The sequence below is a fragment of the Mus caroli genome, unplaced genomic scaffold, assembly GCF_978045245.1.
Source record: "Mus caroli unplaced genomic scaffold, Mus_caroli_1 scaffold_15, whole genome shotgun sequence".
Taxonomy (NCBI): domain Eukaryota; kingdom Metazoa; phylum Chordata; class Mammalia; order Rodentia; family Muridae; genus Mus; species Mus caroli.
The window spans coordinates 62,904,005-62,922,410 of NW_028227270.1; the positions used below are offsets into that span (position 1 = coordinate 62,904,005).

The following is an 18,406-nucleotide window of genomic DNA, read 5'->3' on the forward strand; positions in this document are numbered from 1 at the left end:
TTAGAGCTGAGCAGGGTCAGAAAGGCACAGGTGTGGTCCTCAGAAGCTCAGAGTTTGGGTCTGTGTGAGGATGCTCCTGGAGTCTGACTTGGTACTTGGACAAAAGCAAGAATCTCTGCCTTCAGCAATAGCTGCTTCGAGTCCTATTGTGAGCAAAGGTTAGCAGAGGTGTGGAGAGGTGGCTTGTGGGAGCTTGTTATCTTGCTTCTCCACCATCTTAAAAGGCCGAAGGGAAGGAGAAAAGACACACATGTGGGTAGCCAGGTATCTTGGTGAGTTCTTTGTAAAGTTAGAGATGGATCGGAGAATGAGATTCACCTTTACCCACTTCTAACCGGGGTGGCAGCCTGCTCTGGTGGAAAGATCTGGAACCTGTTCTATCCATGCAAGGGTGATGAGCAACTTGGGACAATACATATACCAGAGGAATTAGCTTGTACATTTATTTAATATTAATTCACTTATGTAGAGTTACTCAAGTACCCACTTATATGACGTGTTTCTAGGCAGCCAGAGCCAGTTTTGGTTATTTGCATTTAACTTAATTTTTGTTTTCTTAAAATGGACAGCACTTGCTTGTCCAAAGCCTACCTCTAAATAATCTATGTAGAATAATAATTATGGAATAATTATGTAAAGAACTAAAACCTTACCTGGCACATTCTTCAAATGAGTGTTGATCCTGTAACTCGTTAAGAGTGTGAAACACACTGTCAGGTTTGTCATGAACTTGTTATCCTGGGTCCACAGGTAAAGAAACAGGTCCCAGGAACGTTAGGGGTAGGTCTATGGCAGGTGATAAAGCTGAGATTCGCTCTAGGCAGAGTGGCCCTGCAATGTGACTTTCTGCTATCAACAAGAAACTCTGTGTCTTACATTATAGTCAGGTTTGTGTTCAAGGTCATTAGCAACGTGGTATCCATAGCTGGGCACATTCCCTGGTTGCCATGCAGAGACTGAAGCTCGCGTCCCAGGTAAAATACAGCTGAATGTGAAAACTGGCAGGTTGCATGGCTGAAGAGTAGACGTGAGCTGTAAAACAAGGAAAGGCATCTGCAGAGCATTGCCTGCCTTCTGCGTTCTCCCTGGTAGCACGGCTGTCGGCTGTCGGGTGGGGCTGGGTACCATGGTGATTCAGTCAAGGGCTGTGCTTCCTGGAGGCTGCAGTGGACTTGGGATGACACATTGTCTCTATCGTGGCCTTCTGAGACTTCCAGGGGAGGGCGCCGAGCCTCCATGTCTTCTGAGCTTGCAGTTGGGCCCTCTCAACACCATGAGAGGATGCAATTCAACTCTGCATTGAAATGGCAAGGGGCTCAACTTGTTGGGTTACTTGCTTCCCTCCAGCTTGAGGATTTGAAAGGGCTAACAGTTGTGAAGGTCGGCTCCTGGTTCCCTCTTGGCTGCAAGGCTTTTACATTTTTCTCTACTTGCTGGAGGACACAAAACATCACTTTGTTTTCAGTGTCCTCCCAGTGTCCCATGGACCCCTTGCCAAGATGTTCTCATTCAGAATGAAGGCAGGCCCCGAAGGAATGGCCGAGAGCAGTAGACAGTCCACTCCAGCCTCCCCATCTTTTCCTCCTCTTGGATTTCCCATCTCAAGTCACAAGCTCTACGCACTATCGGACAAACTTTGCCCCCACTTCCTTACCTGTTTTTCCCTCCATCAGCCAGGGTCCTGTCTCCCCCAACCCCCTGTCCCCCTCCCACACACACACACTGAAACAGTGAAGCAGGACCTGCCAAGGTGATAGGGGCTCTGCCATGGTAAAGACATTTGCCTGTCAATAGTGGACATCTGGAGTCAGTATGTAGGAAGACTAACAAATGGGGCCAAATTCACAAGTCCATCTTGTTCTCATACAAAATAGGGAATCTGCTGCTGCAAGGCTCTGTGTTGCCCCAGGCATTCTCTCCCTGGGAACCTGAGCTGGTTAATCTCTTAGTGTTGAGTACAGTGAAGATGTCATGGTCTCTGGCAAAACTGCAATAACAAGTTTCATGTGCTTAGCCGAGGGATGTCAGTCAGCCTTTGAGGATGCTGTACAAACATAAGGTGTCGGCAGCGTGCTTTATCTGAGACAGTCCAGGTCTGAACAGCCTGTCTATCCTAGAAACCCAGGCGCTCTCCTTGTTCCATGTTTGGCTTGTGGCGGGAGCACCCTTGGGGTGTTTTCAGAGTGTCTAGGCAGGAAGGATCGCCTTCACAGCAGCTTGGCCGATGACCTTGTACACTGGACGGAAAGCCCGGATGCTCACCACCCATCTGCTCTGTTCCCTGCAGCCTGCACAGACAAGGAGCTGCGGAACCTCGCCTCCCGGCTGAAGGACTGGTTCGGGGCTCTCCATGAGGACGCCAACAGAGTCATCAAGCCTACCAGCTCTGATCCAGCCCAAGGCAGTAAGACCACTCTATTCTCGCCCTTTCACTATAAATATCACTTCTCAAGTGCCATGGGTTTAGCCGCAGCACATTTTGGCTAAAGAATAAGATTTAAAATATATACCAATTTTAGAACATTGAACTATCAAAGAAGGGTGATGTTTTAGAATCAAGAGAAATATGACTTTTGGGAAAACGTGATTTCAAAGAGATCATGTTTTTATATAGACATTTTTAAAAACATATAGAAAAAAAGTCGTGTGTATATAAATATATACACACATATATAATACTACCCATTTAGCAACTTAAGCATTCTATATACCTTGAGGTAATTTTTCTTGTTGTATATGGAAAAAGTAAGTATTGCAGAAGTCTGCATACTTTATAAGCCGATATACCATTCAGAAATTTAAACATCTGGAAATATCATTATGCTTTAATGTTATCAAGTGGGGTCTCTAGCAGGATCCTAATCATTGCTATAACAACTTAAGAAGCCTTTAATTGGGACATTTGGGTTGATTCTAATAGAAGCAACAGTATAGCAAACATCTCCAATAATGTGCTTTTGGGTATACTGGGTATTCCCCAGAAACCACAAGGCAGGTGCCCCTCCCCCTCCTTTCCCACTAACACTCAAGCTCCTGAAGGAGGCTCCAGGATGAGCACAGATCATACGTGCACACTCCACCTCTCCATGCTTTGGACTCTGAGGTAGTTGTGCTAACTGGTACAGTAGAGATCGCCGATCCACCAATCCTTCAAATACAGGCAGCTCGGCTGTGTGTGCATTTGAGACAGCGGTGGTACCCATGGTGGACCATGGATCACCAGCCCAGCGTGGTGGTGCACGTGTTTCACCATATATACGTGGGAAGCTGAAGCAGGAAGATCCTCTAAAGACAGGCTCCAGACTGGCCTGAGCTACATGGATAGATGCTATCTCAAAACAAAAAAATAATGGTCTTCCTATTGGTAATTCTTTGATGCTCATGGCTTTCTGGAGAGATCTGTGAAGAGTACTGACGCTTGCTGTAACAGCTTCGGTCTTTCGCCTTAATGGTAAGATGGCGCTTGTTTCTCAGACCATGCTTTACAGGTGGTAGGTAGCTCCTGGAAGTTGTGTCTATAGGACGGTAAGGTGAGATAGGGTTTTTTTGGTTTGTTTGTTTGGTTGGTTGGGTTTTTTTCCTGCCAGAGGTCCCTTGGGAGTCTATGGGCACTAATTTTCATCTAGAAAAAGTTGTCAGGAAGCCATCCAACCCTGGGCTTCTGGAACAATGTCTCCATGGAAAGTAGCTTTTGGAAAGAGAAGTCTTGGAGCCTCCGGGGAGTCCCCCGAGAGCCTTCTCTGTAGATGGGGGTGGGGGTGGGTGGGGGGAGCCTTGGAAATACTAGTGTACCAAGGAGTAAACTGAGTTCCCAGAGGGGGTGACAGGTTGATGTCCTGAAGCCACTCAGGTAGGAGAGGTGTAGAACAAGGGTGTTTTATTCCCTGAGGTCAGAGAAAAGAGCAACACATTTGTTGGTCTTGAAGGGGCAGCCCCAGAGCCTTGCTCCAAACTCCATCCTCTGTCTCCAACAGCTGCAGATGCTGGGTACACATGCCCTTTTCAGAAACTGGGAATGAGGTAGAGCAGGCTTGACCTTTTGACTAAGTCACACAGCTTGGCATTTCTTCCAGTTGATGACCATGACAGTCACTAAAGAAGAACCATGCCATACTCCATGGTCTCATCTGAAAAAAGAAATTAAAAGGTATTATCCTTTTGATAGCAAAATGAATAAATTCAAATATGCAAAGATTTATTTGAAAAGGGTAAACTTAAAGCTAGTAGAAAACTTCTGTAGCTAGGAAAGAATTGCTTTTACTGATATAATATGCCAATAGTGCAATAGTGCGGTCGTGAAAGAAAACACAGAGGTCTCCCAGAGCATCTACAGTATGGGGAAGTCCAGCATCTCCTATGAGCTCACAGGAAGTTGCTTCAATCTTTGTGTAGAATTTTGTACAGATTTACCATAAAGATGTTGCTTCATTATATCTGGCTCACTAAACAAAGGTTTCCAAGATGCACACACAAGTGTAGGAGACACTAGACTGTGCAGTCTGACTCATCAGGACCCTGTGTATGCAGACACTGTATCCCAGATGTGGCACCCTAAGCCAGCTGGATGCTTTCAGGACAGATGTGTCAAAGAAGGCAGGAAGGGACCTGGGAGAGAGAGTGGGGAGACTTTAGATCCTGACAGGGCTGTCAGTGTTTCACTCCTCATACTGGATCATATAATCTTGCTATTTTTTCATCTATAAGTTAGAGATGATAACATGTCACATGACTGCCACTAGGGTGGAGTAAGATACTTAAATGTATAGTGCTTAGAAACATTTTTATCTGTAGAATCCTAGGAGAATGAAGCTAGTCCTAGAGATGCAGTTTACAGGAGAAGCTAGGATTTTTGTCATCCCTTAGCTCGGAGAGAAAGATTGACTTGAGGTCTGTCCACAAGGCTGTGATGTGCCGAGGGTGGGGCTAAGCATGAGAACTCCTCCCTCTTGGGAACAAAGACTTCCCCTTCCCTGGGGAAATAAGAAAGCAGTGATTGTCTGAGGTGGTTTGGATTTCATCTCCTGTGGCTCCTTAGAGGATTGCAGGAAAGAAGGAAGGGATGGAGGAACGACCTGGGAGCTCTCCCCTCAAGCCTCACCCTGGGCAAAAGGGTTCCTCTGGGATAGAATGGAGCCTTGAGTCTCATTCACTTGCTTTGGTCTCTTCCCCACCCCCACCCCACTCCTTTCTCCACCATTTTGTTTTGATTTTTTTTTTTTTTGTCCTTCCTAAATGATAAGCCCAAGTTTCAGTATTATGCATCTTATGTTTTAGCGTGTTCCTGGTTTACCTTTCATTTCTGCAAGCAGGTTTACAGACAGTAAGACTCATATTTATACCACAGAGATAATATCCTAAGGAATGAGTTCCCTCAAAGTTGGCTCTTGCCTTTAGGACATTTGTATGTCTCATATATATATAGGGCACACGTTGCGGGTGGGTCTGGCACTGCTATGTCTTCAAATGCTAAATTCTGTATTCCAAGATCCTGTTGCCCCCAAGACAAGCAAATTCCCACATATGCCAGCTTTTGTTGTGCAAACCTTGCTCCCCTATTTAAAACTATTGGTTAAATAAAAATGGCTACAGCCAATTACTGGGGAGAATTGAGAGGTGGAGGTTGAGTTACCAGGCTGGGTGTTGCAGGTAGGGACCATGAGGAAGAAAGAGAAGGGAAAGAGAGAGAGAAGGAGCACAGAAGAGGAGGAGGGAGGATGAAGGGGAAGGAGGGGGAGAAGGAGGGAAGAGGTAGAAGGAGAAGGAAGAGGAGGAGGAGAGAACAGAAGGTCTCCATTAGTCATGATGAACCAGAAGCACGTGTCCAAGTGAAATGCCTCCACAGGACACCAGACTGCTGGAGCAGAAATGACCCAGGAAGATTCAAACAGCAAGTATTGGGGGAGCACAATTGGGGGAGTAGCCAGTCTAGGTTTAGAGGATAATTAGATTAAGGGGCATCTGCAGTAATTGCACAGAGCCTAATAAAGAAATCATAGTTTGAGTCTCATTCGTTTGAAGCTGGCCAGGGATACGCGTAATTCATATTTCTTTATAGAAACAGCCTGAAAGGGAGGACACAGTTGGGTGTACCCTGACCCCTGAGGCACCCAGTTAGGGAGTGGCAGGGTATGTGCCATGTCTGGCAGGCTGAGTTGTCCCTTTCTCTCACAGGGTTTGACACCAGCATCTTACCCATTTGCAAGGACTCCTTGGGTTGGATGTTCAACAAGTTGGACATGAACTATGACCTGTTGCTGGACCACTCAGAGATCAATGCCATCTACCTAGACAAATATGAGCCCTGTATCAAGCCTCTCTTCAACTCGTGTGACTCCTTCAAGGATGGCAAACTTTCCAATAACGAGTGGTGTTACTGCTTTCAGAAGCCAGGAGGTAAGGTGGACTGGCTCCAAAAGCCAGGCAGCCATGGGCAGGGAGGACATCAGGGATCTGTGCACCTAGAGATACAGCCACCAATCAATGAGATTCTCAATATGAAAGGTACTATACACATGTAAGAGGATCCTATTTTCCATTTCCTGTGAATTCTTCTTAATTATGTTTTGTTTATAAACAAATGACAGATCATGAACTACACAGGGTCTAAGGAATATAGGAAGAAAGGATCCCAGAGTGACTCCTGTCACCCCAAGTCAGGAAAGGGAGTCAGCCTGCCCCAGCATTCCACCCAGAGGCCCTGCTCCGCCTTCCTGTGGGTGGATCACCTTCCCTGTCTGGCTTTTACTTCTGTCCCTGCCCCCTGGGGGGTGTACCCAGTGGAGCAGAAATCTGTCTGTCTGTCTACTAATAGCATTCAAATCTCACAGTATTTATGCATGTGCACAAAGACACCAGGACACCTATCAAAAATGTAGACACTGCTAAGAACATTCAGGGAAGAGTAATTTCATGTGCACACTCACAGGGTTGTCAGATATGTCCCCAGAGGCAGAGGATGCATCTGCATCTCGGAATTTCAGCACCGTTGCCAATCCGCCCTCCAAAAGAAGTTACATTTAGATATTTTTGGTGAGAGAGAGAGAAAAAAAATTCAGAATATTGTTTCTTTGTGTCAGTATCAAACCTAGTCACTGTTGCCAAACTGGGACAAAGTGATACTACACTCCCCACTGGCTCCACTCTCTTTGTAAGAAATGGATCTGGGGAGCTTGGCTCACCTCTGGCACATTCTTAGGTTTCCATTTCCTTGAAATGATTTTCTGTTGCTTTCTAATTTTTTGTACATTTTTCCCTATTGAAACTGTGGTTTATTTTCTGCAGGAAAATGTATATCTGTGGACTTAGAACCTTGCTAGTGATGATGAGTATTGCAAATATTTTCCCTAAACTTTGTGCATTTTCTTGTTGGGGAAAATTTTAACTTTTGACATAGTTGCATGTCTTCATTTTCTTGTTCTATGCCTTGTTAAGTCATAAAGCTCTCAGTAGGCTTAGAAGGGTATTGTCACTTGAATCTAGTCAGGCAACTCTCTCATGTTTTTGCTAACATTGGTAGGCTTGTATTTGCTCAAATTTGCCTTACTGTATGTATGCACAACCAGGGAAGCCTCGGGTCCTGCTTCAAGCCTGGAGGTACAACCTAGCTGCCTTTCTGCCATTTTTTGACAAATCTTTCTTCTACCAATAGCATATGTCTGAATATATATATGTGTGTGTGTGTATGTATGTATATATATGTATGTGTATATGTGTGTGTATAATCATATATATATGTGTATACATATATGCAAAGTTTACATATAAAATCAATATGTGTGTGTCTTTGATTTATTCCTGAACACTCAGTCCCATTTACCTAACTATTCATAAATCAATTCTATCCAATTTAATTCACAGTTTAAAAAAAAAACATTTAAATCACAGTTGATTGACCCTGTGTCTTGGTATATTGTAGGTCTCTCCTCTTTTGCCGTTAATTTTTATTTCTGAATGTTCTAGATAGTCGTGTTTTTCTTCTCTCCTGAACTTTAGAGTGCATTTGACCAATCTATTAAAAATTCCCCTCAGCTACATAATACAGAATCCTTTTATCTTAGAGGCTTCTCGCAGCTAGTGAAGTTAGAATTCTCAGTTTTGTTCCTACTGTGGTTCCCCTTGGCACTACCACAAGGCACCTGCTTTCTCTTCTCTGCACAGAACTCTCCATTTCCAGCTGCCCTGGTTGTCTTCATGTTTTCAGGTGTAAAGTGTATCATGTGCAAGCGGAGATAACTTTCCCTTAAATATTAAAATACAATTGTGTTGTTTCTCCTTCGCTTTATAACAGCAATCGTTTAGTCTAAAATGCTGGTGACACAGAGCCTGATCCACTGTTGAGGGTGAAATGCCAGACTGAGTTTACTCATGGCTATTCTGAGAGACTGAGCTCGCCACTACGCCCCAGGGCTAGCTCAGGACAGGCTCTTCTTTCTGGGGTGTGTCTTGGAATGATGAGGCATCCCCAATTAGTTCAGAGAAAGGTTATTTCTCATTCTGTACCTTTCTCTCACATCCATTTCGTCTCCATGGTGTTACTTCACATTGTTGGATCTGCTGCTTTGTTTCATAAAAAAGCTTCAAGATGATGGAATGTTATACTTAGAATTGTAGGTTAGTTAAGGACATTCGAGTCTCGGTTGGCGATGCTGTTTGGGGAGGCTGTAGAACCTTTGCCAGTCAGACCCTTTTGCCTCTCACTGTTTGCTGTGTAGAGTCAACCACATCTTTTGCTCTCAAGGGCCCCAGTGGACTCTAGCCTCCCATAACTGTAAGTCAAAATAAATGGTAAGTAAAACAAGTTTTTCCTGCAGTTGCTTTGGTGAAACACCATGGCCAGAAGCAACAGAAAATGAACAATGCAGGATTCTTTTTCTGCATTTCGAGGACCTTGATTTCCTAGAAGCCACCGAGCCCTGCTTAGCTTGTGCCACATCCCAGAGATGTGACGTGTTATACTCCTTTGAACACTAGAATTAGATTCTTTCTAATCTTCAGGAAACTTTTCTTTTTTGGCGTTTATCTTGAGAACTTTTCTATCTGGTTAGTCTTTCTCTCAGCCGTAACATAGTCGTGTCCCATGAGATCCGTGGCCGTGGAGGTGGCTTTCCTCTCTGTAATTGTTTCTCTCTGTCACAGCCACTCTTGAGCCTCCCCGTCGTTCCCTGACCCCTGTTCTCCTATGGTCTGCTTTTTTATTAGAATCCTCGACTTCTCAGAGAAACCTCCCCCATGCTGTCGTCTGCTCAGCAGCACATGTTTTCCAGGATGAATTTCTCATTTTAAAAATGACCAAAAAAAAAAAAAAATTGTGTGTCTTGTTCTTGTCTACATTTCAGTTGATTTCCATCAGTTTAAGTTTTTCTTTCTTTAAACAAGTAGGTTTTTAAACTATTGTATGAAAAAAATTAAAGAAAGTAGTGTAAAGTTAGAGCCCCACTCCATTGCAGCAGTGGGATCTTCCTTCTGTAAACTGTGTTCTGTCACGGATGAGATTTTCCATTTACAAACTAGTGATAATGTCAGCACCTATTCTTACAGTGGTTATAAGAGTTTTAAAAGGCTCTAGAACATTCTAACACTTCGGTCAACCATAGCTATTAGTCATAGTAAGTGCTGCCTGTCGTACTCACAATGGGGTTTGTGTCGGTCTTTCTCCTTACCCTTGACTGCAGTAAGGAGCATGGGTCTTGCAGCCAATCTTCCTCACCTGGCAGTAGTAATGCCAGGTGGTGCTGTAAAACCCGTATGGCAATAGGCAGAATCAGCAGCTGTAGAGAGAGATGTTAGGAGTACAGAGGTATGGGACCCGTTACCCAGGCCACAAAGACCCTAAACCGGTGGGAGGACCTGCCAGAGACATAAGGCTGACAAAGGCACATCTTGGGCAAAACCCTAAAATACTAGTGAGGTCACCTGTTGTTTTGCTGAGTGGTAAATTCTTCCCTTGGGAGACCACATAAGTCTGCTCTCTGCCATCCGCACGTGTAGCTATGTGTGTCCTACATAGTTGTTCATACAACATGCATTTCACAAGTTAGGTGTCAGTGCTTGACAGCAGAGAACAGATGCTAGGGGTCCCCGGTCTTCGGGAGGTAGAGAAAGAACCTCGATGTGTCTTAGCCTGGATGCCTTTGTTCCTTGCCTTCCCAGTGGCTCTCACATCCACACAGGCGTGCCTGAGCACTTCTGACCCCTCTCTCTCTCTCCCAAGACAGGAGCATGCAGAGGATGAGGCATAGTAGGCCCTGGCTAGCTCATCTGCATATCAGAGTTCTTAACCTCTAGTAAACCCGAGCCCATTTTCAGCTCCCAGAAGCCTTTGCTGGGTGCCTCCCTTGCTGAGAAAATGAAAAAGTCTATGAGCCGATCACCTGGTTGTTTCTTGGTCTAGTGTAGGGAGGAGGTGTCCTACATTATGTAAGTAGTCTGCATGAGCCATTACAAGTGCCTTGCGATATGGAGCGCTTCTTAAAATTAGCAACACTAATGGCCTGAGTTTGTTTTGTTGCACAGTCAACAACATATGGAGCAATTCCACACCCAGGTGTGTCATAGCCCACATTTCGCATCAAGAGCGGAGTCAATCATTAGAGATTATATTCTGTACCATCTGGAAACTGACTTTCATAAATTATTTTTCTAGGTCTCCCTTGCCAGAATGAAATGAACAGAATTCAGAAGCTAAGCAAGGGGAAAAGCCTACTGGGTGAGTACGATTCCTTGCCACTCATTAGAGCCACTAATTAAATCCATCCCCATCTCTTGTAACACTCAGCTCTACAGTGTTTATCCCATTAGGGGGCAGGGGAAGAAATGCTTCAGTTTCCACCAGCCTGAGCACTTGTGGCCAGCTGGTATGCAGAAGATGCCCTCTACCAGCAAGCAAAGCCAGAGCTTGGGCCAGGGTCTAGCAGGCAGCCCGGGCCACAATCAGTGTTCACCTCTAGACTGTTCTCCCATTCTGATTCTGGATCTAACTCTTGGATTTCTCTGTCACATAAAGTCATGGGATGGAGCGCATGAGCAATTTTTCCAGTTCTCAAAATGCAAGGCTTGTAAGTTAGAATACTTCTTCTCTTCGCCAGGGCTAGTTATCCATTTAAGGAACAAGACAAGCTGTGACCCCTGCCACAATGTATCAGATAGAGTCAAAGGGCATGTACCTCTCTGGATGGAAGACACCGGCTTATTTAGCGGCTGCTGCTTTCTCCTCTGGGTCTAAGGCAGAAGTAGGTCAGTTGCAGGAGGACAAGCTCCTTTTTGGTCCTCTTAGCTCAGGGATGGCGGCAGCGGGTGGGGATGGGTATGGTGGCCATCACTGGCATACTGGTAAATCTCATTTGATGAAAATCGAACCTTTCTTTCCCTGTTAAAAGGGGCAGACAGCTGCAGCCTAGTCATTCAGACATTCTCCTTAAGTGTTCAGAGGTAGGTGTGTTCCCTGAGCAGCGCACTGTTTCAGAAGTTAATCTATCTTTAAGAAGATGGGCACATTTTTCCCCTAAAGATTGCCAAATGCAAGCATTCTATGAATGCTGGCAACTTGTCTTCCAAATGTTGGGGTCCCCTCATAGTCCACACACACCCCTTCTACCTTTGAGAATGACTTATTTTCCATGGCTTGCCTCATACTTTTGATTTTTGTGAGAACTTGAAAGCTGTGCTTTTAAACTCTTGCAGTCTTGGTTTGTTGGTATAGAATGTATCATTCTGATTGGCATAGCATCTGGATCCCTCCTCCATCTGTTTTGTTTAACTGCCGGACTTGTGGTGGCTACCTGCAATATGCTACACGGGGCAGTGTTTGGGGTTTGACAATATACCCATAAACTACACATAGTTTATGCAATTACGATGCTTTTAAAGGTCCATGGATATGGTGATTTTTACCCTTCAATAACGACACGTTTATAGGGTACACCATGTGACGTGCCTTTTTTTTCATGATCCAGCTACCGCCTACCTTTATCCTAACATAATCTCACCTGTGTCTTATCTCAAATCTCCCACATTCTGAGCTCACCCCGGCCGACTCTCACAAACGCCATCTGTATTGCGTACAGATTATTTCCTGCGTGCAGAAGATCTCCTAATAACAGCTGTGTGTATTCAGGGACATTCAGCTTCAAATAAATAAAGGAAACAAGCAATAACAAATCATAATCCGTTATAATTACTACCTACTTAGAAAAAGCGGTAATCTTATTAAATTACAGGCTTAACACAACACCTGCTTCTCACCAACCCGAGGCCTCAGCCCAAGGGCTCAGCCCAATCTTAATGTATTCTGTGGTCTATTAGGTACTGTGCTTTCTAGCTGCTGCTCGGGAGGTGGGGGGGGGTGGACCTGCATTTCCCACAGACTCCACCTCTCCTCCACCTGCTCCTGCTCCTGCTCCTCCTCCTCCTGCTCCTCCTCCTCCTCCTGCTCCTCCTCCTGCTCCTGCTCCTCCTCCTGCTCCTGCTCCTGCTCCTCCTCCTCCTCCTGCTCCTCCTCCTCCTCCTCCTGCTCCTCCTCCTGCTCCTGCTCCTGCTCCTCCTCCTCCTGCTCCTCCTGCTCCTCCTCCTCTTCCTCCTCTTCCTCCTCTTCCTCCTCTTCCTCCTCTTCCTCCTCCTCCTCCGCAGTCCCTGACTGAAAAATCCCTTCACAGAGCTCCCTGCCTTCTCATTGCTCGAGCAACTGAAAGAATCTAATCCCTACATTCCTCCATGCTCCCTGAAAACTAAGGATCCTGGGTACTGACTGAGCTCCTAGGGAAGAGGGTACAGCACTGGGTACCAGCTCTGACATGTATATAAGCTATGCCTTATATAGTTGTCCTTAATGCCCACAGCGGTAACTACAGTGTTAGGATCCTTACCTCGCTGGGTATCTTGGAGTCTGGGCATCATGAAATAGCCTGGTGCAGAATGCTCAGCGGTAGATTCTGGGGGCCTAGAGAGATGACTCTGGCTACGGTTGTAGAGAAGCACCTCATGGTGGCTCACAACCATCTGTCACTTCAGTCCTAGGGGATCCAGCACCCTCTTCTGGCCTCCATGGGCACCAGACATGCATGGGGTATGCTGACATACATGCAGGCAACGCTCACACATAAAATCAATACAACCAAAGAAAAAACATTTTAGTTAGATCCTATACCCATTGATGTCTAAATTTACTGGTACAAAGACAACCTGACTCTCCAATGTTAAAATTGGGTTAGGGTATCACTCAGTGAAATAAAGATTAAATTGGAAAACACAGTTAGGTCCAAAAGACAACAGAAATGAACATAGTGAGTTGAAAGCCACAGTGGTAACCAGACACCTTTGCTTCAGTGATGTTAAGGATGTAGTTTCTAGGGTCTCACGGAGAATTCCCCCAGAGAAGATGAACTCATAAATGAAGATTACCTACTGTCAAATGGGAGTAAGTCTGACATCAGATTCCCATTGGTAACACTAGTTTAGAAAGAGAAAATACTATTTTTTGAGTGGCGCTAACTTTGGATCTAGAATTGTAAACTTATCCCAATATATTCAAGATTAGATTTTATTTGACTTCCTTAACATTCCGTGCAGATTCTCAAGCCATCTAAGCTAATGTCTATGAGTATATCCCATATGAAATTATGCAAAAGAGACTACATAATACTAAATCTAAATGAACAACAGCTTATGTAGAACAGTTTGGCTGCCAGCACTCCAGAGACAGAGGCCTGAAGACCTCTATGAGTTCAGGGTCAGCCTGGTCTATATAAAAGGCCAGCCAGGACTACACCGTGAGACCCTATTTCAAAATGGAAGCTTTTGATGGCAAGCTAGAATTAAAATTCTAAACTCTTGCAGGCAATGAAAACAGGGGGCTAGCCTGTGCTACATTTCTGATTTATTCAGTAAAAAGAAAATATGGGTTGACTTTAGCTCTCACTTGGATAAACTGTACTGTGCTATAGAAATTATCAGGGGATTCTCCAAAATATCAGAAATAAAAGAGTTTTTAAATGTGAAAGAAAGGGAGAAGAGAGACATGGACACCATGACAGAAAGGAGCTGCAGATATGATGGCAGAAGTACGGACAAGCGGTCCACAGTACACAACCAGTGCACAGGGACAGACTGATCTCTTCTGAGACAGGAAGTCTTCATGTAACAAAGTATCTTCAAAGCTACACCTAACACATGTGTATAGAAAGCTGAAACCACAACATGGGAAATGCCCCCTTGAATAACACGATAATGTCAATCATGTCAGGGAAGCAAATATCCAACCTTCTAAAAAGTAAGACATGTTACAGGCTGTCAGTGTACGTAAGCTTTAAGAATGAATACAACAGACTCGCACCAATAACGCAGCTCAAGTAGTCAGTGTGGAGCTAGAACAATTGGACAACCTGATTAATCCACATTTATGTTTACATGAAATGCCTGTCACGCAGGGCAGCAGGCAGCCCCACAGATAAAACACATCCCCAACAAACCCATCTCAGACTCACCAGCCCCAAAAGTGAGAAAAAGAGATGTCAAAGAAGCCCAATAAAATCCTAGGAGTATTTCAGCGGAATGAAAATCTAAAGGGGCTATTCCACCAAACTCCACAGAAACAAAGAAAAGCCCGTAAAAGCATTACATCAAACACATTACCAGAACTAATAAACAGAACTAGAACTGCACCCCAGGACCCCAAGAACACAATAGCCAGAAGAGAGAAAACAAGTGAACAGGGCTCACCAACACCAGCACAGTACAAAGGGTCACTTTCTTTCAACAAACTAATGAAACAGCGTGACAGGGCGGGGCCAAACAGTCCTAATGTAAAACCTAGCCGTCCACATCCAAACTCAACAGACAGGGAAGGTATTTCTGGCCCTCAACATTGACTTCAGCAGTGAATGAGATGAAGAGAGCACTTGCTGCTCTTGCAGAGGACCCAGACTCAGTTTGCAGCACCCACATGGCAGCTCACAACTATCTGTGACTCCAGATCCAGGGCATCTGATGCCCACTTCTGGCCCCCAGGAGAATAGCATGCACACAGTGAGTGCATAAACAGACAGGCAGCCGCAGCACACAAGGTGAACACAAAAGCATTCCTTTAGTTAAAACAAGAGAGAAGAAAGAAAATCAAAATTGACTTTTGATTAAGAACCAGAAAGAAACAATTGTTCCTAATGGGGTTCCAGGTTATGTTACTGGTACACGAACCAAACTGTGAGAAGAGAAAGTAATTTAAAGAAACAGAGTAAGCATTTCATCGCTGTGACAGACACCTGAGAGTTCTGCTTATTCTGGCTCACAGTTTTGGGGTGTCATCCCATAAAGGCATAATGGGTGAACCCCATCTCCCACATTCCAGGTGCTTCTGTCCGCACAGGTAGGTTAACGGAGACAGCCCAGCATGCTGCCAGCAGCCCAAGGTTTTGTCTTTTCCTTTAGGTTCCTCCACTTAGGTAATGCCAGACCCCTGATCTCACCACAGAATGGCATCTCAGGACCCACAGTATGAGCCAAAGCTGGAGTTTATTAAAAAAAAAAAACTTTTAAATCTAGGTTTAAGCCTGATGGTCTGTCAGGATAGAGTACACACCTAATACAGACACAGGCTTCCCCAAGGAGGGTAGCACTTAGCTGTCTTTACAGTGGCCATAGTTACAGTTTGGGTGGGTTCAGAAGTTACAACTTCAAAAGGTTGCTAGGAATCTAAATGAGGTCCCAGGGTGGCTCCTGAGGTATACCAGAAGGACTCCAGCTGATAAGATAAAACCCTACACTGCAAGACGCACACGAGAAACCTAGAGCCTTTTCTATGAGAATTTCAAAAAATATATATATATGAAAGGGGAGTCACGTGGGCTCAGGCCTTAAGCATGGCTCTCCATTACTTTAAAATTCATACTTGAAAAATTCTGTATAGACAGAGTATTGTGGCAATCTTTACAGAAAATGTTAATTGTGGTGGAATCTGTCATTCTCAACTGTCACGAGGCTTTAGGCAGACTCCAGAGACGAGGGCTGCTTTGCCATTCCAAGCTCCCTTAATTGCCCATGTCTTCTATGCTGCTGTACTTCCAATAACGCCAGCCTGGTATGAACCCATACAGGGATTAACCCATTGGTTAGGTCATGCCCTCAAAGATACCTCTCAAAGATGGGCTTCGCTAATGTCAACCAATCAGGTTGATAATTAAGATTAATGATCGCATTCTACAAGTTTTTATCACATGCTGAGAGCATGCTGCTTGAGCACAGTTATGAATCTCATCAAAGGCCCCAGCTGTATATTTATTTATTCATAAAAATAGATGATGTGAACATTTTCAATACAAAATGTGCATGGTTTAGATCAGTACCCAGAATATATCTAACTATTCAATAGTATTAGCTATTATTAACTGAAAACTGAGCTTAAGAGTCCAAGGATAAGGTCCCTGTAATGTTAATAAAATAGTAACCAACCAGCCCAATTCTTTCCTGCCAGTCCTACAGTAGAGCTTCAGTGGACATGTGAGCCCTCCCCCCTGGCTTGAATGGCATTAACCCCAAGCCCCTATGCTTGCTTCTCTGACTTAAGCTGGCTCTCTTTCCCCCCCCACCCCCAGGGGCCTTCATCCCTCGGTGTAATGAGGAGGGCTACTACAAAGCCACACAGTGCCACGGCAGCACGGGGCAGTGCTGGTGTGTGGATAAATATGGGAACGAGCTGGCCGGCTCCAGGAAACAGGGCACTGTAAGCTGCGGTGAGTAAGGCCTCCGGCACCAGTCCCACAGCACCCCATGTGGCCCAGGGGGCCTCCCTATGGAGGGGTTACAACAGAATTTCAAGAGCCAACTCTGGCTGTGGTTGAGTCTAAAGTGGAAATAGATGTCCTGGCCTCATGCAATGCTGATTTTACCAGCAGCAGGTACTCACCATTATCACTGGGCGGATGGGTTTTGCAACAATGGGCTGACCCTAGCACAGCAGGTAGGACTGTAGCCTTCGGACAAGGCTGATGCACCTAAGGTATTCTAGGTCCCTGTACTAGTTTGCTTTCTATTGCTGTGATAAAGACCATATTCAAAAGTAACTTGGCTAGAAAGGGCTTATTGGGATGTCAGGGAAGGAACCTGGAGGCAGGAGCTGATGCTGAGACCCTGGAGGGGAGCTCAGCCTGCTTTCTTAAGTAGCCCAGGGGCGGCACCACCCACAATGCACTGCGCCCTCCCACACCAATCGTTGATCTAAGAAATGTCCCACGGGCTTAGCTAACGCGAGGGAGGCATTTTCTCAATTGAAGTTCCTTTTCCCAGATGTGTCAAGTTGACAGAAAATTGACCCCGACAGGTTTCTGTCAGAGCAGCTCAGGGCCGAGCCCATGAGATTGCTTCAAGCTGAGTTCCCACACGGCAGAAGCAAAAGCCCTGGGTTTGCCCTAGAACTCAAGTTAAAAGCGTAGGGAGCCCCAGCATGGGTCAAGGGAGACAGAAGGAACTAACCCCAGGTCTTTCCTTCCTATGCCAGAAGAGGAGCAGGAAACCTCCGGGGACTTCGGCAGCGGAGGCTCCGTGGTCCTGCTGGATGACCTAGAGGACGAGCGGGAGCTAGGACCAAAGGACAAAGAGGGGAAGCTGAGGGTGCGCACCCGGGCCGTGCGGGAAGATGATGAGGATGAAGATGATGACAAAGAAGATGAGGTCGGGTACATATGGTAGTGCCCACGAGGAAGAGGACACGCTTTTGGCACAGATCTGCAAGTTGTTTCCTTTGCCTGCATTTGTATCTAAGACTCCGAGGCAGCGGGGTCTCTTCTCCACTGTTGATCTCTGAACCGGGGCCTGAGGTTTAGAAGACCCTCTTCCCAGAGCGACTGAATTTGCATATGGTTGTGTGGGAGAAAGGATGTTATTTTTGTTCCTTGTTTTCGTTTTCATTGGGTGAGAGGACAGGCTGGCTTAATTAAAGCCTCCTTCTCTCCCTGTGAGGTTTTCGCAACTAGCATGTGATTTGTGTGGAATCCAACAGTGCGGGGAGCCCCACCCTCTCAAGCGTCAAAGACCCTCTCTGATTACCCACGTCGGTGGTTCTTACAGCATGGTTCCCAGCGTCTTATGATGTCTGCGTGCTTTTCTCGTGTCCTGTAGATGTTGTGGAAAACATACCAGGCTGTCCCTTTTCCCTGTCTCTACCACCTCTGGTGTTGATTATTAAAAATTAATTTTCATGTCACTGTATCTGACTTCCTACAAACGACAGCCTTAATTCAGTCCAAGTCCCTTTGGAGAATTCATTTTCTTTCTTAAAAAAATAAGATCTCGACCCTCCCACCCCCACGTGCCCAAAGGTGACTGTGCTTGCATGACTTGCATACACACACCTTTTAGTCTAGTGTCTGGTTGTATACCAAAAACACCTTAGATAAACAATGGCTGCTCCAGACCCAGAACA

At 45.3% G+C, this 18,406-nt stretch overlaps 1 protein-coding gene across 1 annotated transcript in view; it reads left to right on the plus strand.

Annotated features, from left to right (window-relative positions):
• Spock1 (SPARC (osteonectin), cwcv and kazal like domains proteoglycan 1) overlaps positions 1–18,182 on the plus strand; it is a 482,809-nt gene extending 464,627 nt beyond the window's left edge. Inside the window, exons 7-11 of the mRNA XM_021180195.3 lie at positions 2,288–2,404; positions 6,172–6,393; positions 10,643–10,705; positions 16,581–16,718; positions 17,483–18,182. Of these exons, the coding sequence (XP_021035854.1) occupies positions 2,288–2,404; positions 6,172–6,393; positions 10,643–10,705; positions 16,581–16,718; positions 17,483–17,673 (731 nt within the window). The 3' untranslated portion in view covers positions 17,674–18,182. The remainder of the gene's footprint in view (positions 1–2,287; positions 2,405–6,171; positions 6,394–10,642; positions 10,706–16,580; positions 16,719–17,482) is intronic.
• The last annotated feature ends 224 nt before the right edge of the window (positions 18,183–18,406 follow it).